This window comes from Prionailurus viverrinus, chromosome C2, assembly GCF_022837055.1.
Source record: "Prionailurus viverrinus isolate Anna chromosome C2, UM_Priviv_1.0, whole genome shotgun sequence".
NCBI lineage: Eukaryota > Metazoa > Chordata > Mammalia > Carnivora > Felidae > Prionailurus > Prionailurus viverrinus.
In genome coordinates this window covers 105,016,961-105,042,609 of record NC_062569.1, presented here as the reverse complement: position 1 = coordinate 105,042,609, position 25,649 = coordinate 105,016,961, and the positions used below count along the sequence as shown (strand labels likewise).

Here is a 25,649-nt window from a genome sequence, read left to right as displayed (position 1 = left end):
CTTATATCACAAAGGCCATTATTATGTGTTGTTTACATATGTGATCCATAGTTGGTGACCGTATATTCAGTTTAACATAATTATTTTGATTCCATTCAATTCAGTGTAGCAAAAGAATATGTAAATTGGTATTCTGGTAGTTACTTACGTGGTACTAATCTCTAGCTGAAAAAAATAGACATGTCACTTTGTGCCTTTACATACTGTTATTCAGCATGTTTTTACTTCCTGACACACTAGAATTCTCAGGAAGTCATTTCCCTTTCTGACACATGGCTGCTACCTAATAGGAACCAGACTGACTCTCACTTAGGTGTAGAGTATCCCAAGCATGAATCCCAAGCTGAATTTTGGAATACTAATGCACACTTGACCTTTCAAGACAGTATGACTCATGATTCCCAAAAATGTGCTGTATTGTTAAAGTTGGCATCACCTTTTCTAACAGACTATACTATAATGATGTTTTCTTCCCAACTTCTGTTACCATTCTTTCTAACTCTCAGGAACACGTTTAAATAAATAAACATCCATCCATAGAACTTACAGATAGATAAAAATAGTAAAGACTGCTTCCTCCCTTCCCCCCCCCCCACACTTTTGATTAAAGTTTACCTCTTGGTCTCTTCTCAGTGAGAAGTTCTCCTCCCTTTTAAGAAGAGCAGGCTTTTGACACAAGTAATTTAAACAGTGCATTGGTCAACCTTTTATTTCTGAGGAATGGGAGCTATTTTGAGAATTCTCAAGCTAAAGAAATTTAAAAAGGTAAATTACTTGAAGAAGTGAACCATGTAGGAGAAGGGAATCTGTGCTCCTTGGGAGGAAGTTGCCAGCAGTTAGGTCTTTAAGAACCACTTCTAAGAATACAGCTCCTTCTTCATGTTTCCTACTTCTCATCTCAGAGATATATTTAGGTCATTATTGAAACTAGTCTTGAGATACTGAAACAATTAAGCAGTGAGTATTGTACAAAATTAACCTATGTCTAAATATGATTCATTCTGAGAGTTCCTATCCTGTATATCAGTGTACTCCATTTAGCACCTATTTTCTGTGCAAAGACTAGTCTTATTCCAGATATAGAAATGTGGTTGTACAACTTTAGGGGCTCTATGTATATACAACTCTATGCACATAGACAGATGATGACCGTAAGACAAATATAGTAAATATGTACTTACATTTTCCTAAGAAAATTATCAGGATAATGAGATAAGGAGAGAGTTCCAGAAATTTCATACTGCTGACATTTGGAACAATTACTGTGATGTCTGTTTACACTATGAGGTGAGACCAGTCAAATAAAGTGACATTTTACAAAAATTCTGCCACAGGAAAAGTCTAATCATAATGGCTTTTTAAAATGCCATGACAGAATTCTTATTCTGAAATATTATTCTTAGAGGGAGGAGAGTTTCCTTTGTTCATTATCCTGAAACCTAACTACATAGAAAAAATCCTCAAAAGTCTATATTTTTAAATGTGGAAATTTTAATATACTAATAGTCGTTTTTAAAAAAATAATTTTAGAAGGTATCGAGGCTTCTTGTAAATAATAATTTTTCAGATGTAAATGATATATCTGAATATCTTCCAATATCTGAAGTAATAAAATTCCAGATTAAAAGCTTCTTTGGCCTGTAATATTTTCTACATCTATCTGAAGTAGTCTTAGAGTTTTAGAGAGAAATTATAGGTTCTTGAGATATCAGTGGGGAAATAATGACAAAGAAAATGTTTGAATTTTCTCTTTTTCCTGAATCTCCTGATTAACTCTGAATTTGCCGGAATAAGTTTATTGCATTCTGAGGTATACATTTTTACATGCTGCTGTGATTGAGGCAGGCTTTCTTCTGCAGTTTCAATTGTGGTAACTTTTCTGACAAGTAAAAGGGATGAAATTTGTATTTACAGTTATTTTTCACATAAATGATTAGCTCTCTACTTCCTTTATATCCAGAGCACATTGAAATGCATTAAGTAACTTTTTTAAGTGTTTGTCATTCATTTATGGATGAGGAAAGAAAATAGATATATTAACAGGAAAGACACTAAGGAGTGACCCGTGGCTCAGAATGCCAGGCTAAGCTTGTCTGTGTTGAGATCCACTGAAATGTAAGCATAGAAGTCTCATTAGGAAATAATCCTGTAAGAGGGAAGGAAACGGAAAAGGATGGTACCAGTGAATATGAGATTTAAGCAAACATATTTAAATCAGAAACCAAACCCGAGTTGTTTTATCAATAAAACACAATATAATGATCAGCTGAAAATAGGCCTACAAAGGGCTGCAGAGGAGCCCATCTGTTCAACATCAAAGTAACATTCACATTAGGAGCACCTGGGTGTCTCAGTCAGTTAAGCATCTGACTTCCACTCAGGTCATGATCTCGGGTTCTTGTGTTCGAACCTCACATCAGGCTCTGGAGCCTTCTTCGGATACTGTGTCTTCCTCTCCCTCTCTCAAAATAAAATTAACATTTAAAAAAAAGTAACATTCACATCAGACTCGGGGAAGAGCTAGACTCGGGGAAGAGCTAAAGAAAAGGCAGTTACATAAAGAGAGTTAAACCCTTACATTTTATATCAGGGAGTTATTATCTAAAGATGAAAATGCAATAAATAAAGTTTATTATGATTATTTGATCTAGAGTTTATAGAAGTGATCTCCAGGACTAAAAATCTTCTATACTTTTTTATATTTGTTACTTTAATAAAAATGCAAAGCTGAATTAAATTACAAAATAAAGGCAGAGAGTGCTGCATTTCAGAGAGTGTGAAAGGGACTGTTGGTCAACACATTATATATAGAACAGCTTGGATTAGTATTGGAAAAGACAACACTCAGTATTGGACCTAAGTCAGCGCCAAAAAGTCAGAAAGTCATCTTAACTAGAACAGAAGGGATAGTTTGGGGAGTAATGGAAAATTTTAAAAGTGAGGCACGATAATCATAGCTGATAAAAAGGTTTGAAGGCATCATTATCTTTTTAGTTGTAACTGAAGGCAGACTTTTTTTTTTTTTAACATTCATTTTTGAGAGACAGAGCGTGAATGGGGGAGGGGCAGAGAGAGAAGGAGACAGAATCTGAAGCAGGCTCCAGGCTCTGAGCTGTCAGCACAGAGCCGGACTGGGGCTCCAACCTACAATTGGTAAGATCATGACCTGAGCCGAAGTCAGACACTTAACCCCAGGCAGACTTTCAATGTGTGGGAAATGTATCAGATTTTAGGTCTGTGATTTTATTTTATTTAAAAAAATATATTTATTTTGAGAGAGAGCGGGTGCGTGAACTGGGAAGGGGCAGAGAGAGAGAGGGAGAGAGAATCCCAAGCAGGCTCCAGGCTGCCAGCACAGAGATCTATGGCGGGGCTCAGTCCTAAGAACCGTGAAATCATGACCTGAAATCAAGAGTCGGAGCCTCAACCGACTGAGCCACCCAGGCGCCCCTAGCTCTGTGATTTTAGAAAGCCTAGTTCTTTTGTTAGAAGTGTAAAGTTCTGATCAAGCCACTTTTTTCTTTGCCTTCCATCCTGTAAAATGGAACTAATAATAATACCCACTTACCTATAACCCTCAAGACATCTATGAAGATTAATGAAATAAAACCTGTAAGGTAGTTTTAACTCTGAAAACTCCTGAAAAGCATTACTGCAGGCACCTAATATTATCACCCTATGTTATTCTAGGCCTTTCATACTTAACTTGAAAGTTTAAGTTATGTCGTGCATCGCTTCTACAGGATGTTGTGTGCGTTACCAACAGCGCATGCGCATGTGCAGTTCTTTGTCCATTGAAAACTTGTAGGAAAGTGCAGTTGTGATTTACTCTCTATCACTAGGTGCTCAAGAAGGAGACAGCTTTTTAATACCTGGGAAGAAATCACTGCGTAGGAAGTATGACTTCAGCAGAGTAGCTGAGTTAGCCTGGAAGTTAGTGGAGGAGATGCTAGCAAATGATGGTACACCTCCATTATGAAGTGACTGTACAGGTCACACGTAAGAATTGAACAGTGTAGGAACTGTGTGCCATCTTTGCACACATTCAGTCCTATGACAGTTATTTGCCTATGCTTACTTTGTGCCAGTCACGTCAGGAAACAAACCCAGACACAAGTCTCTGCCCTCGTGTAACTAATGATATAAAAAGATACAGGGGCTTATTCTTCACATGGTATTTCTGGCTTCAGAGGAAATCTGAGTGATTTTTTTGATCACCATCTGCCTGTTCAAAAGTAAAACAGTTTATCCAAATTTATATATGATTGAACTTTGAAAATATTCAATAGATTTTGCTTCATGTTTGTAATATCAATCTCTCACTTCCTCCAAGGAGCCGTTCCTGATTTGTTGAGCCAGATTTGATTCCTCTCGTTCCTGATAAATGCTCTGTCAGTGTTAAAGCATTATAGCTCTTGATTATATTTAGTTATATTCTTTATTATAAACTATAATAAAATTCTTAAAAAAATTTTTTTTCTCATTGTATTCTATGTTTAAGTCTTGATTCATCAGAAGACTTCAAACAACTGAGATAGGAGCAAAGATAGGATTTAAACTGCAGGACTCCTCGCTTGCAGAGTAGTTACAAAACTATCACTTACTGAGCACTTCCTTCATTCCCGGTACTGTTCTTAAATGCATTACTTAAGAGTAACTCTTGGGGCGCCTGGGTGGCGCAGTCGGTTAAGCGTCCGACTTCAGCCAGGTCACGATCTCGCGGTCTGTGAGTTTGAGCCCCGCGTCGGGCTCTGGGCTGATGGCTCAGAGCCTGGAGCCTGTTTCCTATTCTGTGTCTCCCTCTCTCTCTGCCCCTCCCCCGTTCATGCTCTGTCTCTCTCTGTCCCAAAAATAAATAAACGTTGAAAAAAAAAATTAAAAAAAAAAAAGAGTAACTCTTGATCTTCACAACAATCCTGTGAGTTAAGTCTTGCTTCACAAGTAAATATTAAACCATTAAATGAGGAAGTGGAAGCAGAAGGGCTAAATAACCTGCTCAGAGTTGTGCAACTTGAAGTGCAGAACTGAGATCTGAACCCAGGAGGACTGGCTTCATGCAGGATATGGGGCCTTCAGCCCCCCACCCACCTGACCTCCGCTCAGGCCACTTCTGCTGTGGTGTCCTGTGCTGGACCTTTACAGGGGTATTTCAGGAATGCTTTCTGGCCCAGGCACTATGCTAAGCACTTAGGCTGATTATCTCATTTCACTCCCAACAAGCCCTTTGAGGTTGGTGTATTATTCTTATCCCCATTTCATAAATGAGGAAACTAGGCTAGAGAGGTTAAATAGCCTCTCCAAGATCGTAGAGCCAGGAAGTCACAGTGCTAGGGTTTACATTATGTGTAAGGTTTCTGGTCAACAGTAGGCTATTAGTAATTAAGGTTTTGTGGAGTCAGAAGTTACACATGGATTTTTGACTCCTGTTGGCCCCCCTAACCCTCGTGTTATTCAAGGATCAAGTGTATTTGTTAAGTGAATGAAAGATTATGTCCATGTTTTAAACACTGTGAGTTTTAAGTTTTTAAAACCTATAGATTTCGATAAAATTGAAAGTTCTCACCTGTCTTTATTATAATTTCTGACATCAGTGAAGTAGGCGAAATTATTTTCATACCTGTTGGTACATTTGAGCTCGTTTGATATGTGCCTTCCTTAGGCTGCTAATTAGACTATTCCACTATACTTAGATGCATTGAATTCCACAACCCCCCCCCCCAACTCTTACCCCTTCCCATCAAAGCTTTTATTCCCTTCTCACAGTTTCATAGCTTCTAAACCTATCTGATGAGGAAATACACTATATTTAAATTTTGCATTAAATAGCAAATGGGCTTTTTGAGCTTGCTTTCTCTTCTTTCTTTCTTTCTTTCTTTCTTTCTTGGTTAAGTCACTGTTCACTGCCCATTTTGGCTGGAACCGTTGTCCGGTCTCTCTTTCCTTCCTTCCTTCTTTCTCTTTCTTTCTTTCTTTCTTTCTTTCTTTCTTTCTTTCTTTCTCTCTTTATTTCTTTCTTTCCTTCTTTCTTTCTGTCTTTCCTTCCTTCCTTCCTTCCTTCCTTCCTTCCTTCCTTCCTTCCTTCCTAAGTCACTGTTCACTGCCCATTTTGCCCAGCCTCTTCCATATGTCAGCAGTGTGGGCTTGAGGCCCAAAGAAGCATCTACCCTTGCTGAGTTCCCAGGCCACACTGCTCAAGACAGTGATGAAACTGCATGGGCTCTGTAGTCTCCCAGAGGTGGTAGGAAGGGGTGGTGGGGAAGGTGGGCCGCAAGTGAGCTGGGATAGAAAGAGGAGGATGCAGAACACAAGGATAAAAGGGAAGGGCGGTTGTGGGCACTGTGTTGTTGAGAGCATGTTTTTATACACTGCTGCATTCTGGTTTCACATTGTCCATGGAAGAAGGGAGAGTAGTACTGTTAACTACGTTATCATGTGAAGAAACTGAGGCAGGAGAGATGCTGCTGTCTCAGTTGCTATGGCAGTGATTTGTAGAAGTGGCCCAGAGTCTGTTCCGGACTCCATAGTAGTGCTCTGCCACATGGCTTATAATGATAGGAGAACTTCACTCAATGGTGCTGGATGAATACTCCGGTAGCCCTGGTGCCCTGAGTGAAACCACAGACTTAATCTTCCTTTCAGCCACATGGTGCGTACTCTCAATTTTGGGAGCGTGCAGGTCTATGCGTTGTTATCTGGTTATGCTCCCCAGGGTAACCCAGTGTTCTCAGCTGTGGCTCATTCCTGGGATCAGCTTGCCAGGTGCAGTGCTTCACTACTCAGGTTCTCTTTAACCTAATTTAGGTTTAATTAAGAGTGGCTTTATTTTAATCCTCAAAAACGTTTTGAAGGGACTAACTTGGATGTAATATGCTTACATTTAATTCACCTGTGTTTAAGCTCAAGTCCATTTCAGAGCTTCATTTAACATCTCATATTAAATGCAAATTAAATGATCACTCAGGTACTCTGTTATAGAATACTTGGCCAAAGAAAGCCTCCAATTGTAGGAAAGACTGGGTCATGCTGAATGAGGGCGAGAATCAGATCACTGGCCCTTGGCATCACAAGGGATCTTTATACTTAAACTCTGAAATGGAATCCTCTACTCCCAAACCCTCTCCCGTAGAAGACAACCCCCTACACCCCACCCCCAAACCTTTCTTCTTCAAATTCCCTCTTTCAGTGAAAGGCTTTGCCCGACCCCTTTCCCTCAGCCCTGACATCTTTCCAGGCAATTACTGGGGCCTGGCAAATACCATCTCTGATTTAATTGGAACCCCACATCTCAGCTAGTTTATTTTTTTAACCTTCTAATTGGTCTCCTGCCTCCAGTCACTTCCCAGCCAAGGTCATCCTGCACTCCACTGACAGAATTCTCTAACTATGTATCTCTCATCATGCTGCTCCACTGAGTGAAAACTTTGGCTGGTTCCCCAATGCCTTCAGCCTAATTTTCAAACTTTGTAACATGGAATTCAAATTTCTCTCAGTTCGATTCATCTCCCACTACACTCCCAGGCTTCTCTTCATCCATACTGAGAAAGTCATTGTTTCGCAAACACACAGGGCAACTGCCTCCATACTTTTCCTTCTGCTGTTGTCACATCATTTCCGCAATTCTGGTGCTTCTTCTTGGGATATCTCAGACATTACTATCTTGACTTCTCCCTGTCCCAGAAGGAGTGAAGGCTGCTTCTCTGTGGCAGTTCACCAGTGTGCACATACCTCTTAACTGTGTAGCTGCCTCCTGTACTTGGATCACAAGCCACATTCCCTTAGTTACCATTTTATTCCCTATCATGTAATGTGTACTAGTGGAATGTAAGCTTCTTAAAAGCAGTCAGCAGTCTTTGTGGCTGGCACATCGTAGGTTTTTATTGTGTATTTGTTGAAGGAGTGACTATCAACAAATGTTTGGATTAGCAAGGGATTAGCAAGGGAAATGTATGGTTCAAATAGAACCGGTGCACTTACCCCTTTTGTTGACCATATGTGTGCATCAGAATCCCACTGTGTGTAGCTGTGGTCTTGTGCCTTGTGAAGTGGGAACAGGCTCTTGCTAATATCTAGCTTTCCAAAGCACTTACAATGCATCGAACTGGTGTGATTTTGTTTTATATCGGGAGGCTGGATCACATTTCTGTATCTACTGGTTTCACAATATGAAGTATACTTATGGAAGAAGATACTACTTTGTTGTAGTTCTTCATTTGCTAATAATTCCCCTTAGTTATTAAGAATTATAGCTAAATCATAGAGAAGATTGAATTTAAGAGAAGTTAACAAAATTTTGCTTTTAAAAATCCCATTAGCTGTTTCTTTCTTGGGCAGATAGCTACACCTAGTGGCTTTGTGGATTATTTCAGAGACTCTAGGAACAACTTTTTGGGCATTTTTTTCTCCCTTTATTTAACCTCTGCTTATTTGGTATCTTTTATTTCCTTTTAATTGGTGAAAAGATATTTTTAACTCTCTTTTATTCTGTTATTTTTAGAAGGTAAGCTGATTCTAGCATAGGAATGGAGATAGAGGAATTGATGTTTGTCCATAAAAAGCATGTCCCATGTCATAAGTAGAGTACTGTAAACACAAATAGCAAGGCAATTAGGCCCAGGACCCTCTGATACTTAAATAGGAGCCTTTTGCGCAAAGTACTCTCTTTCTGTTATGTGGATATTTCCCAGATTTCTTTGCCAGATGTGTATATTAATCAGTATATGCACAAATATACACTCTTGCATTGGATGCCGTATTTATCAAGCACACAAGAATAAATTCTACCCACATACATTTTCCGTGTCATTGTACCATATTTATATTTTGAGATTTTTGATGGCAATATGCCTAGCATGTATCACACACATTTCTCCCTTTTAATAAAGGCTATGTTTTATAATTATCCTTATCTTGACAACTTAGAACCATAGTTAATAAATATTAATTGCTGCAGTGAACTGAAGCCTTTAGGAGACACTTAGAAACTCTTTGCTCTAATTTCTTTTAGATAGACTACAGTGCTTTACAAAACATTTGTGTCTATTCTTTACAGTTTTTCTGTCTTCTCCTTGTGTCTCTTTGCTACTGGTATTGTTTCTTTTGCAACTCTCCTTCTTTTGCAATTCTATTTCTATTTCTCCTACTCCTGTCCCCTTCTGAATTGTGTCTTCTAATTCTGCTGTGGACTAGAGAGGCAACTAACCACATAGCTTAGTAGTAACTCAATTCTCCTGGCTTCTACTTTTGTGCCCTTACACTAGCCTGAAAATATATACTAAATCCACAGTGCTTTAAAGTCAAGAGTAACTAATACCTTAAACTCGTGAGTAAAGTTAAGAGTAACTAGATTTTGAGATATTGTCCACTAGAGTAAGTTGCATAGCCTTAGAGATTCTGTTACTACTATTTTAACCATTGGTCAGTCTTTGTTGTGTGATTCCTGGCCAGGTCACTGAGTTCTTTGTATCCATACACACACAGAATTAAGTCAGAGTATTTGTTGTACATTTAGTATGCATCAGGTACATGGTGGGCACAAACTTGCATCTGTAGACTTCTTTGATAGCATAGCACAATTGATACAACATTCAGGATTACAGTGCCTTGATAATTATTTACATTTGAATTCTCTATTCAAATTTGTTTAAGACTGTCCATAATAATGATTTGCAGAGGTTCTCACTTAACTTTAAAACTTTGTGACTTATGTAATTATGGCCAGATAATTTATAAACAGAACTTGAAGAGAAAGTTGACTTTTCTTTTTACAGTTCATATGATCTCTAAGCCACAGGGTATCTAACCTCCTCACGAATGGTACCTGCATGCAGTGTAGCTACCCTAAATCTATTAGATTCCAAATATCTTTCGAAAATTCTGTCACCTGTGTAACCTATATTATTAAATTTTAAGAGTCTTTATAATCTTAATTTAGTCCTAGGGTTGATTTTAAATAGAATTTTGTTTACCAAGATATCTAGGAGCTAGACTTAAAGGATTTCTTTATAAACCAAGAGAGTATTGATTTTTTTTCATCATTCCTAAATAAAACTATTTTTTGTCCAAGTATTCTTTTCAATGAAGAAATTCTTTGTGGCCAGTAATTTCGGGATTGGCTTTCTTTTTGATGCATTTTTTGTCTCCTTGACTTCAAATTCTTGGGGAGTAGGACTGGGCCATTTGGCATACAATTTGTCAAATAGTCAAGTGGCAGTGAGAGAGCCAGGCTTTGGCATCCAGACCACAGGTGGAAAATTAACAAAAGGTTCTGCACTCTTCTCTGGAGTTTAATATCATTAGAAGAAGGTGACCATTACTCTTTCAAATCCAAAGGTGACAACTAAAATTTCAAATGCTGGTTCCTGCCCGGTGACCTGTGACACTATTCGAGAAACACATCTTCAGTGTCTAATGAAGAGCTTCATTGAGAGACTCCATTTTTAGAAACGTAATCTGGGTGACTGTCAGGTGTTTCCACAGGATTCAACCACCTAACATAATCACATGCCACTATTAAAATACATTGGAAAAGGTTTGATAACACAGGAAAAATAATGTATTGTTTAAAAAAGAGCATTCTTTAACTGTATTACAGTACCTCATTAAAAAATTTTTTTTTCAACGTTTTTATTTATTTTTGGGACAGAGAGAGACAGAGCATGAACGGGGGAGGGGCAGAGAGAGAGGGAGACACAGAATCGGAAACAGGCTCCAAGCTCTGAGCCATCAGCCCAGAGCCCGACGCGGGGCTCGAACTCACAGACCGCGAGATCGTGACCTGGCTGAAGTCGGACGCTTAACCGACTGCGCCACCCAGGCGCCCCATAGTACCTCATTTTAGTTGAAAAATTATCTTATACAATTAGAAGAATATATATGAGTATTAATAGTGCTTATCTTTTGTAGATAGCATTACAGATGATTTTTCTTATGTATTTTTTTTTTCAGATTTGCAACAATGAACTTGGATTATTTTATTGTCCGCAACATGTTATTAAAAACTATTTTTAACTTGTTTTGCCTCTATAGTGAAAGAAACTTTTCCCCTAAGGCTTCCTAACATTGTCATTTAGAAAAGGGGGAGAGGGTACACTGATTTAGAATTTAGAAGACGTGTCAACTTTTATTTAATTTATTCAAAAAATACTTGTTGACATTGTGAGCAGGCAGTGTTGAGGATTCTTTATTAAACTAGGGCGCCAGGAGAAGATGGACAATAAACAAATATTTATGTCTTGTGGTAAGTGCTAAAGATAGAGAATAAAGGGACTACTGAATGTTGCGGAGGGGAGGTGTCTTTTATTTTTCTGGTCCTAAGTTTCTTAATCTGTAAAAAGGGTCAGATCAGAAGAATAACAATATCCTTCTCTCAACATTCTGTGACTTTCCTGACTTTTGAATTACACTTGGCTTCCTAAGCAATTATATCACCCAAATACAGAAATAGGTCCTTTTTAGCAATGCGATAAAAGAAGAAGTGTGTGTCTGGACAAGAGTACTGAATAAATAGCAAAAAAAAAAAAAATTTTTAATCCAGTGGTATTTCTATAACTTACTAATAATAAAGATGGCAAGTGAAGATTGCAGAACATTAAATGTGTATGTAGTGAGTAGTGCAAAAGAAAACATGTTTTAAAAGAAATTACTCTTAGGTAAGTAGTAACTTTTCTGTGATTAACATTTGTGTATAGACACACGAACACCTAGAAAACAATTTGACTTTAGTTTTGCTTTCCCAGAAGGTTTATATCATCAAATCTCATTTGCATTTTCATGCAGTTAGGTGATATAAAATATTGGGGAAACAAACAACATGAAAGAAGTAGAGTTTTTTTGGAGTTGGTGGCAGAAAGCCAAAAGATGAAATGGACATCATTGGAGAAATTCTCTTTGATGAATATGAACTTTTCTAAAATGCATTGTCTTATCCATCTCCTGTTTTACTGCATTTAGCTGTTGGATGGCACCTTGTATAAAACTTTGCAGACTAGAACTACTTTTTTGTCATTGTTCGCCTCAAATTAGGGGAATGAAAACTTCTTTCCTCAAATAGGAATGATATAGGTGGCACTTGTCATCTCTTGTCTTCCAGAAACTATTCCTGTGATGCCTCACACCATCTTTTCTTTGTTTCAGATATCCTCTGGCGGTTGTAGGCAGGATGTTTCAGAATCCCCTGAATTGCGTCAGAAATCACCATTATTTCAGTTTGCTGAGGTAATATGTTACAATTTATACTTAATGAGATTATATTGTGAGCTTAAATTTAGGTTGATGGCAGTAACTTAAAGCAATGAAGAATTCTCCTTAGCTCAATTAACCATAGATAGGAAAATAGAATCAAATTTTGGAACTCCACCGTCTGTCAATTAAGGAATAACTTTATGTTTATAGAAGCTTCTCATTAAGTCGTAGTAAATATTACATTTAAACCGCATCACTAATTTTTATTCATGGATAATAAAGTTAAGAATACAATTAAACTATTGTTAGAACTTAGTCATTTACTAGCTGTTAATTTATCAGTTGTTAAATCAGAAGATGGAATCAACTCATGGTTATTGGCTATGCATTACTTTCTTTTAAAAAAAAGAAAGTGCACTTTGCTCTTAATTGAAACTTTAGCATGCTGTTGGCATTTTTCAAGGTCTTATGTCTTGTGTCAAACTTGTTTGATTCCATATGTTTCCAATGTTGCTTTAGAGATGATGTAGAAAAGCACATTGTCCTTACGATCAAATGTATAAAGTTAAGACAACTTCCCCAAATATCTTCATTTGCCCTAGAACTCATTACGGAGCCATCATTGATTAATTTTTTCTAAACATTAAAGTGGTTTTCCCTTGATCATTTGAATTGTCTTTTACTAGACCTTCTCTTGCACTGTCATCCTTCCTAACATATGCCATTGTGTTAGGTGTTGTCCAAAGAGAACATATTTTTAGTTTCAGATTCTTTTCTTCTCTAGTGCCTTTTCCTGGTGGATCTCAACATTTCCTTGGCAAAACTACAATTCACAAAGGCAGAGGCCATTCCTTTTGAGACATTGTTTATAATATACATAAATGCCTTGCTAATACACCAGAATGTTATTGTACATATTTGCTCACATGATATTCCTTACCTATCACTTTCCTTTCTATATGTTTGAGATACGCTGTGTGAATTCCAATTGTTTTATATATTATTTCCTCAAGAATTTAAGGTTACAGAGGATTCACTCTGCACTCAACTTTTAAACAGTAGTTATAGACATGTTGAATAATGTTGGTCCCAATTTTGAAAGCATAGATGCATGGCCAGTGATCCCTGAATCTAAAGATCTAATGAAAACCCTAAAATTTCACATGAAATTTTGTATTGACATATGCACATTTTTGTGGGCTCTATAGCATACCTAAGAGATCCCTGACTCTGTTGATTTATAGAAAGGGTCCCTCTTCCTAATCTGATATTTCTTCAGGAACTCCCTATTCATGTCATTGACTGAGTGTCTCTATCCCAATAATAATTTATAAAGAAATTCCCTTGTTTAGAAACTTGTAAAATGCCTTTCAAAAATCTAAGGGGTTGATGTCAGTGGTTTCTCCATTTCCTTCATTGTCTTATTTAATTTTCAAAGAAATATAGGCTAGGCAATTTCCCTTACATAAACTGACTATTTTCTTTAACTTTTATAGAGGGTTGATAGGAATGAAAAGTGCTCTCTGAAGTTAGACCTACTCAATTCATAATTCCCAGGACTTCAGGAAAGTCCTTGTGGACTCATACATGCAGTCTGTCACATTTGTACATGTTGTTCGTTTGAAATGATAACATTTCATGATTTAACCAAGAAGCATACAATTTTTCCTTCAAATGTCTTTAAAACACTTGGTTAAATTTTATTCACTCACAATGATGGTTTTATATCTACTTTATTAAATAGGATCTGGATCTTTTTTTCTTTTTACTGATGTTTATTCTAAAGATGCTTCTATGGGGGCGCCTGGGTGGCGCAGTCGGTTAAGCGTCCGACTTCAGCCAGGTCACGATCTCGCGGTCCGTGAGTTCGAGCCCCGCGTCAGGCTCTGGGCTGATGGCTCGGAGCCTGGAGCCTGTTTCCGATTCTGTGTCTCCCTCTCTCTCAGCCCCTCCCCCGTTCATGCTCTGTCTCTCTCTGTCCCAAAAATAAATAAACGTTGAAAAAAATAAATAAAGATGCTTCTATGTCTGATTATAGTGGCATTAAAATTTTCTTAATGGCCTCAGCAGTGAATAAAGTCAATAATTCCATCAGTCACTTTACTAATTCTTTCTCATCCCTAAACATTACTTTGATACTGTATCACCAACTGCCTCCATGGTTTTTCTAACCAGCTTAATTTAATTAAGATGAAAAAAATTGACTTCTCTGGTTGAAGGATTATAATTAAGGTGCATTTTATTGCTTAGTAAGTACCCTTTGATGGAGTTCATGAGCACAGTTAATTGGAGAACAATACTTTTATGGGACCGGGAATGGGCTGAATTCATAATGCCTAAGCTTTTTGCTCTTGTGAGTCACTTTCACCCTATTTTGTAGCTGGATGGAAGTATTGTTCACTTTGGAACCAAAATTAGTAACTGACATTGTTCTCAAAAGATCTTTGAGAAGTACTTCCAAGGGCCATCAGAACAAACTTAATAAGGCTACCATATACTAAGTGGAAAAGAAAGGTCTCCTAGTTGAATCAAGTATAGTATGGCAGAGTCCTCCATCCACTGTCCGATGCCTGTAGAGTGAGAGGAAGAGGGAGAAAGAGAGGGGTGTGTGTGTGTGTGTGTGTGTGTGTGTGCGCGCGCGTGTGCGCACGCATGCACATGCATGGTGTTACAAAACAAATGCTGTTCCTCTTCAGTGAATAATTTATTGGGTGCTGGTACTATGCCAGGCAGTGTATTCTGTAGCTTGTTTTCTTTTCACTGTAATCCTGTAAAATGGGGATTATTCTCTTCATCATCATTGTCAGTTTACAGTTGGGAAAAATAAGTCTTAGAAGGATTAGCTGAACTGCCCAAGGTCATGTAGCTAGCGAGCAGCAAGCTAAGATTCAGTCCCAGATACCCTGAGCCACATCCATATGCTTCTCAAACACTGTTTCCCAGCTGCCTCTAAGCAGAGAACAGCTTGAGGGGAGTGGTGTAGGAAAGAGAGTGACTGACTTTCCTGCAGCTTCCAGCTTTTAATAATATTTTAAAAAATATATTGAAATAAAGCAGTTCATCTCAACGCTCCTCAACTGCTGTTTGCAACATACCTGATACCCTACAAGAGACATGGCAAATGAGCCAGTCGTGGTCTTTTGTTCTTCCAATCATCTGTTTTTAGACACATGGCCTTTGTCTTCCTTTATCATTTATACTGTTCTTCTAAAAGGCATTAAGGGTGATGATTCATGTCTTAATCTTTATCAGTGTGTACAGTGGAAATACGTGGCTGAATCTATTAGTCTGATATGGGAAAATGTCCTTGTGCGTTAAAGATTACTTGTTTCCTTTCAGATATCTTCAAGTACGTCTCACCCTGATGCTTCTTCAAAGCAGTGTCAAGCCTCAGCCTTGTTTCAGTTTGCAGAGGTATGACCTCTTTTTGTCGTTGTTGTTGTTAATGATTATTGGGCTCAGAAACTTACTGAGCTCAGGAAATATTAGAATAGAGTTTTAATAACATATAGCAAACTTTAGGCATGCCTTTCGCCATTACGAACATAATGCACGTAAGGGAATACTTCATGCTTTTTGCTGCCTTTGCTATAATCACAGATCAGCTCCATATTTTGTATTCATTTTATAAACATTCATTAAGGAGTTCATTTAGAATAGACCCTTTCCACTAATTCATTTATTTAATTTTACCTTGTTTTTACTTTAAAAGCTTGAAAAAAACTGCTGTCCACATGAAGGCCTTAGGATTCCAATTTATTAAATTTTTCCAGTAGTGACATTAGATGCTGTAATTTATGAATAACTCACAGTAGATGCAGTGGTGAATACAACCTGTTAAATCATCAGCACTTAGCTTTCTATGTGATGTAGCTTTAGCCAGCGTTTTTATTAGTGTTTAATCCCAGGCTTAGATCAGGTCAGCTCTTACAGGATCTCAGATTTCTTTGGTTTGTCAGCCAGAGAGAGAGCACACACTAGAGAGTGCTTACTTAGTGTGAAGAGGCACATCGGATATGCTTGATTTTACCACAAAAGCCCTGGCCTCAACCATATGCTGCTCATTCCTAATGAGCCTGTATGACAAATAATAAAATGCAGATTGATCGTGAAAATAATATGGTGTCTGCTTTCGGTCTTTCCCCTCTTTCCTCTTTTATTAATTCCAACCAAAAATACATATCCTAAACTAAGCAGTTTTTTAAAGGGTTGAGAGAAAATGACAAGCAGGACTGTTCTGTTTAATATTGATGTATTGAATCACTTTGATTCATTTGAATAAAGAGTGCTGCATAAATGAAATGTAAAATGATATCCTTTTGGCAAGAGAAAACTCAGCATCTTACTTTGAAAATGAGGAAAAATTACTTTCAGCTTTTACATTAAAAAAAGAAATCCTGCTTCCTCTTGGGACACTTATCTCAACCACTGTGACTTTATACCACCAGTTGGCCTGCTTATCTGTTAGGCTTCTCTGACACAGTATTTGCTTTAGTTGTTGAGGGCTATTCTATCGACTGGTAACAAAAATATCATATGATGCTACTACCATTTATGAAGAACAATTTGCTTGATGAATCTGAATAAATTAGGATTTTATTATAATTTTTCATTATGATAAGCAGACTGTTATTTCCAGTCTGGGGAAATCGTTTTGTTTACTTTCTTGCTTTCCTTCAGTTGTTGGCATCCATTTATTTGATACGAATACTTTTTTTAAGAGTTAAAAAAAAATTGTGGTAGTGACTAAATTTGTTTTTAATTTTGATGCCCGAGCCAGTCCCATGCAACTTTTTAGAAATATTTTCCTCAAAACAGAATGTATTTGCCATATATTCTGTTTGATTAAATTTTACACTCTCTAGCAGGAATATAGTGGCTCATCTTTGACACACCTGACAATGCATTAACTACCAACAGTATTCAGCTTCATTTAAAATGTCAGTATGGGATATCACAGCTGGTGTTTCCAACGGTTATCTTCACTCAGAACGTGATTGTTATTTAAGTGAAACTATTATCATATTTATGAGGAGTTCCCTGAAGCCCTGGGCAGCTTTGAGGAACCAGTTTGCTGATGTAACAGGGGCTGTCCTGTGCTTCTGGAGAATGAGATCCCAGCCTCTCTTAAAATAGTCCTTGCTACTCAGTATGCTCACTCCTTAAAGCATGAGAAGTTTTTTTCTTTTTTAATATTTTTTTAATGTTTGTTTTTGAGAGAGATAGAGCACGAGCAGAGGAGGAGCTGAAAGAGAGGGAGACACAGAATCAGAAGCAAGCTCCAGACTCTGAGCTGTCAGCACAAAGCCCAACGCAGGGCTCTAACTCAGGAGCCCTGAGTTCATGACCTGAGCGGAAGTCAGAGGCTTAACCGACTGAGCCACCCAGGTGCCCCAAGAAGGGTTTGTTTGTTTGTTTTCCAAGAAAGAAAAGAAACTTTTCTCTCTTGGGAGTTGTGCAGGGATATGTTTGCAGATTTCACTCCTCTGCTCAGTAGCATCAGGAGACATAAAAAGTGTTAATTTGAAAATGATTAGAGTTACTGCAAGACCTCATAAGAGAGGAAGGCATGCATGGTGGCAAAATCAAAATATTTTGCCCTAGAATCAAATGCAATTCCCTCTGTCAATCAGTATATTATTTTTGCTAGTTATATTTTGCTTAGATTGGTAATATTAACACTTTTCATTCCTAAGTAAATTAAATTATTGCATGCTTGTTTATTAATTGTAACTGTTATATATGATTATACAAGAGAAGCACACGGTTCCCTAAGGATATGTAACTTCTCTGGTCAGTTGCCTCAGCTGGCCCAAGAGAACCCTAAGTTTCAATCTCTGACATCTTATGATCTGACCACATTATTGGCCTCATTTGAGGCTGGTTTAATTCAAAGCTAAACAAGATCTAACTACATAAACTAATAAAATTATCTACTAAAATCTGCTATGAGCACAGGTATTGCAGAAGAAATAGAATAGGTTATAATTACTAACTGTAATCATATCCCTAAAACTTTTATAATTATTTTGTATAACACTCATCACCTTTGAGAAAACATAAAGACTCTTGAATTCTTGTTTTAATTAGTCTACAGCAGAGGTTCTCAAACTTTAAAATGCATCAGAGTTCCCTCAGAGGCTTATTCAAACAGATTGCTGGGCTCCACTCCCAGGGCTCTGATTTATTAAGTCTGGGGGCGGGGATGGGGAAAGGTGCCTGGCAATTTGCATTTCTAACAAATTTCCTGTTAGAAAACCGCAGTTCAAGGTCACTTCTCTGTAGTTTGTAATTGTTACCGTGAGTTATTGAATCGTCATTGTTGAGGCACTTCCTAGTATGTCTGGGACCTCATAGGGAAAGGGTGAATTGAAAAGGGGATGGACATGTAATGGAAATCTACTCAATGGCCCACTTACAGCCCCACCTCTTTTCAGAGGGATTTCCATCCTATTATGTGCACTTAGAGAAAAATGGGGGTTTATGTGATTTAGGAAACAATTTACTCCTTAAAACTGTTTAGCTTTGTGATGTTATTTTAAGGTCAGGCAGGCAAAATGCTTAGAGACCATTCCTGCTAATTTGATTTACAAACATTCATAACTTTGAGAAGAGATTAGTTAGATCTTCTCTTGGCAGTGGGTCATTTATTGTGTCAAATAATTATCCTAGGAACACATTGTTTAAGAAACCGTAAGCCCTGGGCATTCTTTAAGTTGAAGTTGTTTTTTCTTTCACACTAAGTCCTGGGTTTCTGCCTTGCAGGCTTAGAAGGATGTTTTTCTTTCTTAATCAAGTCTGATAGTTTCAAAACTCGTTGAAGTGAACCTGCATGGAGTCATGAAACTGAATAAAGAACATTTTGTTTGTAGATTCCCCATGAAAGCTTACATTTAAAGAAAAATATACCTGCTTTGCAAGATCTAGGAAGAAATACAGAGTGTAAAGCCTGTTCACCGCCACCCCCCTCCATTTCAGCCTGTCTCCATTCCTTGCTGATACCCCTAATTCATCTGTGTTCACCTTGGCCCATCTGAAGAGCCATCACTCTGTTTCCTGGCTCTGATCCATTACATTGGTCAAAATGAGTTTCCTATCTGCATCTTCTGTTGTTTACAGGTAGAGTGACACATCCATCACATTTTAGATCTCATTTACTGAAGACTAATGACCACATGTAATGCCAGAAGGGAGCTATTGTCTTCTATCATTTAACAGGTCTGGAAGCCATGACCAGTTCACATACTCTCTTTTCCGTTGTGTGGCTGACTCTTACACCTACAATATATCTTTGCATTGAAATATATTTACTTTGAAGACAGAGAACTAATCTAGATGATTTAGACCAATAAATTTGGACATTAAAACTTCCCTTAGAAGGTATTTACTTTGCCAATATAAATACAGCCATAATCTCCTCAAATTTAAAGCAATGCCACAATTGGATAGATGCAATAGGTGCAAATTTAAAGCATTCATTTTCATGATGGACTGTTCAATATGTTACAGAATATTACACTCGACAAAAACTGCATACTCACACTGCAGCTAATCAGTGTGAAAGTATCACGTGTTTTTATTGGAAGCATTAATATTTCTTTTAAGGTAAGAAAGACCAATCATCCCATGTTGTTCATTTGGGTTTTTAAAATTTTTTTTATTCATTCAATAATTATCAGTCATTTCCTCCCAGACTACAGTGTTTTATGATACCCCTCATAACTCCAGAACACTTCCTCCATTACCTATTTTACTTTTAATCTTTACTACCTGTTTCCGTGGTATGCTTCCCTACCTCAGGCAGCTATAAAATTAACAGTTTAACATCCAGGGTGATCATTTTTCTTAGCACATTTGCTCTGCGTCTTGTGCTATTACACGCACTCTGTTTATCAGAACAGTACATGCTGCCAAAGGAGAGACTATGGAGTTAACAGATTGGCAAGCACCGTCTAATTTGAGGAAAATAAAAAGCAAAGACAGGAATGTACTATGCAGTATGGCCCACTAGGGTCCCCTACCCATAAGTATAACATAACCTGCCCTTCCTCCACTAGCCGACCAGACTTTGAAGAACATATTACTGTGTTGTTCATACTTGAAAGGATGCGTAAGTCTCTTAAATAGGAAAACAATGGGGGAAATGAACAGTGGTATAAACAGTGGTATAACAAATCAGCATTGTAGAAGCTCTAACAAAGCTATCAGAAGAGATCAGATTACTGAAAGAAATGTATAAATAAAAAGAGAGAAGGCCCTAAGACAAAACCCTGAAGAAAAGCATTTAAGGGGTCACCAGAGAAAGGAGAGCCAGCAGAGGAGAACAACAAGGAGTGGCTTGGGGGATAAGAGGGAAATAAGACAGACCCTCCAGTAATGGAAGTCCAGAGAAGAGTTTCCCCAAAAAAAGGTTAGCCATATCAAACGTTGCCAAGAAATCAAGATAAGGACCAGCCACAGATGTTAACATATGTCTAAAAATTAAGAAGCCCAAAGATGCTTTTAGAAAGCATATCTCCCTGGGAATGCAAGCTGGTGCAGCCACTCTGGAAAACTGTATGGAGGCTCCTCAAAAAACTAAAAATAGAACTACCCTGTGACCCAGCAATTGCACCACTAGGCATTTATCCACAGGATACAAGTGTGCTGTTTCGAAGGGACATATGTACCCCTGTGTTTATAGCAGCACTATCAACAATAGCCAAAGTATGGAAAGAGCCCAAATGTCCACTGATGGATGAATGGATAAAGAAGATGTGGCGCGCACACACACACACACACACACACACACACACAAAATGGAGTATTACTCGGCAGTCAAAAAGAATGAAATCTTGCCATTTCCAACTATGTGGATGAAACCGGAGGGTATTATGCTAAGTGAAATTAGCCAGAGAAAGCAAAAATTATATTACTTCATTCATATGAGGACTTTAAGAGACAAAACAGATGAACATAAGGGAAGGGAAACAAACAGAATATAAAAACAGGGAGGGGGACAAAACAGAAGAGACTCATAAATATGGGGAACAAACTGAGGGTTACTGGAGGGGTTGTGGGAAGGGGGATGAGCTAAATGGGTAAGGGACACTAAGGAATCTACCGAAATCATTGTTGTACTATATGCTAACTAATTTGGATGTAAATTTTAAAAAATAAAAAAATTTAAAGAATAAAATAAAAAGAAAGCATATCTCCCCACAGTCATTCCAGGAAAACCATACTGGTTGGTAATTATAGAAATGTTGGGCTACTGGGGCGCCTGGGTGGCTCAGTCAGTTGGACTTCTGGCTTCAGCTCAGGTCATGATCTCATGGTTGGTGAGTTGGAGCCCCATGTTGGGCTCTGTGCTGACAGCTCAGCCTGGAGCCTGATTTGGATTCTGTGTCTCTCTCTCTCTCTCTCTCTCTCTCTCTCTCTCTCTCTGCCCCTCCCTCACTCACTCTCTGTCTCTCACAAATGAATAAACATTAAAAAAAATTAACAAAAAAAAGAAATGTTGGGCTGCTAAAGTACATTGACCCTCCCCCCACACAAGCTCCTTTGGAAATCTTTCTTATACCTACAGATAGGTCAAAGTCCTCCCATGGGTGATGAGGGAACTAGTTCTTACTAGACATAAGTAGTAGTTCCTTTTGAAAGGTAAAGAACCATTCTCAGTTCTCTACTTAGACAACTGTGCATTATCTCAAATGGTCGATAATGCATCCACACAGTCCGAAGTTCTTCATTGAGCCCCGCAGTCTTCCGCGCACAGGGTGTGTGGTAGTAAACAAATACTTAGTGTCGAGGAGCATAAACCTACAACAAAAGGAACAGCAGAGGGAGTCAGTGTAAGAACTAGAACCACTCCGCATTGTGGCTGTGTGGTGTGGGATTACCCAGCCTGTCCTCTAGTGATTCTTAAGAGTGTCATGTGATTATGTGATAAATTTAATATTCTACGAATTACTAAATTTCATGATTATCCTTTAACATTGCAATGTTAGTGTGTAACTAATTTTTGGACTATACTAAGAGAGCTTTATGTTTATTCAAGTTACTGTTGATAAATTCTTGTTGATAATCATTGTACCACTTATTGAGAACACAATATGGGCTCAGCACTGTGCCAGACTCTTCACTGACATAACATCTAATCTTGACAACAATAATATGGGGCAGGTATTGTTTCTGTTTTGAAGATGAGGTAGATGAGACTCAATTTGCTTAAGTTGACAGAGCAAAAAGTAATGAAGGTGTGTCTGACACAAAAGTCATGTTCTTTCTTTTATACAGCCTGGGTTCGAGACTCTGGCAATTCTGTATGTTTGGTACTTCATTCCCTCAAGTAATTGGGAGGTGGTGATTATGTGTCCATTTCTCATAGTTCAGTGATAAGGTGATTTATTAAATTCATCTTGTCTAGAAAAAGTAGAAGTGGCGCATATCAGAGAAAAATTAGGTAGAAGAAAATATTCCAGACTCAGAAAGATTGAGCCCCATTTAGTTAATTTTCTTTAAAAAGAAAAGTGGTTTGGCGGTGCCTGGGTAGCTCAGTCAGTTGGTTGAGGTCATGATCTCACAGTTTTGGTTTGTGAGTTCAAGCCTCACATCAGGCTTTCTGCTGTCAGTGCAGAGCCTACTTCGGATCCTCTGTCCCCCTCTGTCCCCCTCTCCAACACTTGTGTGTGCTCTCTCAAAAATAAATAAAACATAAAAATTTAGTTGGGATAAATTGGAAAGAACTGTTAAAAATGATAGTACCTAGGAAGAAAAATTGCCTAAAATTTCCATAAACTAAATTCTTCTAAATGGCCCAGGTAGCTTGTTAAACATTTTCCTCGACAAAAGCCTCTCGTTCAGCCGGTATTCTAGGAAGAATTCCATTCAGCAGCAAGCTCCCAGTCTCTCCCAGAGCTGATGACTCCACAGAATCCCCTGTGGGACTTGGGGTCACCTGTGAGGATACACTCAGCAGGCAGGAGTGCCTGCTAAACTGAACTGAGAAATACTTCTATCTTAAACTGAGAAAGAATTCAGAATCATGAGGAATATGAAATGCTTAAGCCATAGCTAGCTGCTGTGATGACAGGACTTCTCCAGGAAGAATATTTGTGAAGTTCCTTAAGAATGTATGTTCTCAGCTTTTTTTTTTTTTTACTGAGTTAGGCTTGAAGTTGAAAATGAAGTTTTCATATAAAAATGAGAAAGGACATTGCAGTTCGTTGTTACCAGTGCCTGGCCACTGTTTGGCCAAATTTGCAGAAGAACATGCAGTTGATATAATGTTGGATATGTTGTGCCTCAGCATAGGCCTTAACTGCATAACTTATTTAGATTTGTGGTCTTGATTTTCAATCTTTGTGTGTACTTTAGAGTATCCTCTCAAAGCCAGGGCTAGTGTTTTCTGTAAAATTCTTGGCTTCCCCAGTTCCTATCGTATTGCCTACGACATTTATATTGGATTCTTAAAAAAATATTTGTTGAGGGACACCTGGGTGGCTCAGTCGGTTAAGTATCAGACTCCGGCTCATGATCTCTCCATTCCCGAGTTCGAGCCCTGCGTCAGGTTCTGTGCTGGCAGCTCAGAGCCTGGAACCTGTTTCAGATTCTGTGTTTCCCTCTCTGTTTCTGCTCCTCCCCCACTCTGCGCTCGCTCTCTCTCTCTCTCTCTCTCTCTCTCTCAAAAATAAACATTAAAAATAATTATATAAAAAATGTTTGTTGACTAATGATGCTATCTTTCCCAAATAATTTTAGAGATCCTAAATATATTCCTTAAAAAAATTAGTCACTTCGGTGCATACAAAATGACTCTAAATCCCTCATATTTGGTCAGTTGATGAGTTGGTGTTTATATGGAAATGGAAATGCAAATCTTGTTTTAAGTGGTAGAGTTTAAAGCCTGGACTGTACAAGACAATACTTCTGTCATTAAACAGCTGTCCAAGCCACACCTGGTTTTTGTTACTGTTTTTGAGGTTGTTCATCAAAGTTGGTTTCAAAATTATAATCCCAAGTATGACATCTTTAAAGTTACTTGGTACTTGGGAACAATGATGTTCTCATAAACTAAAGAAAGTTCCTGAATGTGTATGAATGAGAAGCAAAGATTCTGATGACACAATTAATATCCTTTATGTGAATTATTTTCAATACAGATTTCTTCAAACACTTCGCAGCTGGGTGGTGCGGAACCTGTGAAACGCTATGGAAAATCTGCACTCTTTCAACTGGCAGAGGCAAGTTTCTAAGAGTATATGGAGATAAGATCTGCAGAGGTGGAAAAAGTTCATAATAACAGTGTTCTTTAAACTGTACCCTATCCCCTGTGACCATAAAGTGTGTTGTTATATCTCATTTTCAACCATGAGAGGGTAAAAAAGGAGTTTTGCTACTAAAAGTCATTAAGCATTGGAAAAGGGTACTCAAGAAAATGATACAATCTTTTTCCACAGGTTAGTATTGTCAAATAAGGTCAGTTTTTGTCTCAGACTGGTGATGTAAGTCTAGCCTAAACCCAGAAGAATGGCCTGGGTCATTTTTCTCTTCTCTGATTCTCTTATAGTGTCTATAAATTCCTAGAAGACACTACTTTTAAACTAGGTCATTGATGTTTTAATTTGGGGGTGTTTTTTTTAGTGAAGAACTCAAATGACTCCAAATCTGGTTTTGTAACACCTATCGGCTGTACATTTGTTGTGACATGGATATAAAATGCTGCTGTTCCTTTGGTAAATATGCTTTCGTAAATCTGTGAGGGCCAGAACCCTCGCTTGGTGGGGGATAGGTTGGCAAGAAAGGTTCCAGAAGCAGTTGTTGCTGGGGTGGGCACCTACCAGGCTTGCCTCCGCCTACCTGTGACCGCTCTGCCTTTCTTTTGTGAAAGAAATGTCGTCAGTGCTGGGACACTGCAGTAGCCGTTTTCTCTTTTGGTGAGACAAATTAGGAGGTACAAGATGGGTGACCAGAAATCTCTTACATCAAACTTTTTCTTTTCTCTCATTTTTCTGGCTTCCTTCCAATGAGTTCCTTCTGAGTTGTGTTTTTTTTTTTTCATTTTATGTGAGTGATACCGTCTTTTTATAAATCCTTTGTAGTTTGTTAAATTTAATGGGGCAGCCTATCTTCTAAATTTTATGGTAGCTTATATCATTAAAATCTAGGAGTTCTAAACATGTTTAAATTAAGCTTTTAATGTCTACCCATCTCCACATTAGAAATAGAAAAACACAAAGGCCAACGGCCTAAGAGAGTAAAGAAGTATATTAACAGTGGGACACATGAACCCTTTGTTGTCTGACATTAAGCTGACATGCTTCTTATAGGACAAAATCAGATGCAGATAGAGGTCTCCAAATGACTAGAAAACTTCCAGAGACCACAGGGAATAGTTTAAAAAGAACTGAGTGAGTCAGTGGCAAGTACTACTTCAGGTAGAACTGAAATGATAATGACCTGGCAACACGTATGCCTTTGGAGTTAGA

The 25,649-nt window shown here is 38.0% G+C and overlaps 1 protein-coding gene across 11 annotated transcripts in view; it reads left to right on the top strand.

The window, feature by feature from the left end:
- The window catches only part of BBX (BBX high mobility group box domain containing), a 286,902-nt gene that overhangs the window by 209,212 nt on the left and 52,041 nt on the right, over positions 1-25,649 (top strand). For all 11 annotated transcript variants that reach the window (XM_047875041.1, XM_047875040.1, XM_047875030.1 and 8 more), the window contains 3 exons: positions 12,133-12,213; positions 15,520-15,594; positions 24,324-24,404. In XM_047875041.1, the coding sequence (XP_047730997.1) occupies positions 12,133-12,213; positions 15,520-15,594; positions 24,324-24,404 (237 nt within the window). The remainder of the gene's footprint in view (positions 1-12,132; positions 12,214-15,519; positions 15,595-24,323; positions 24,405-25,649) is intronic.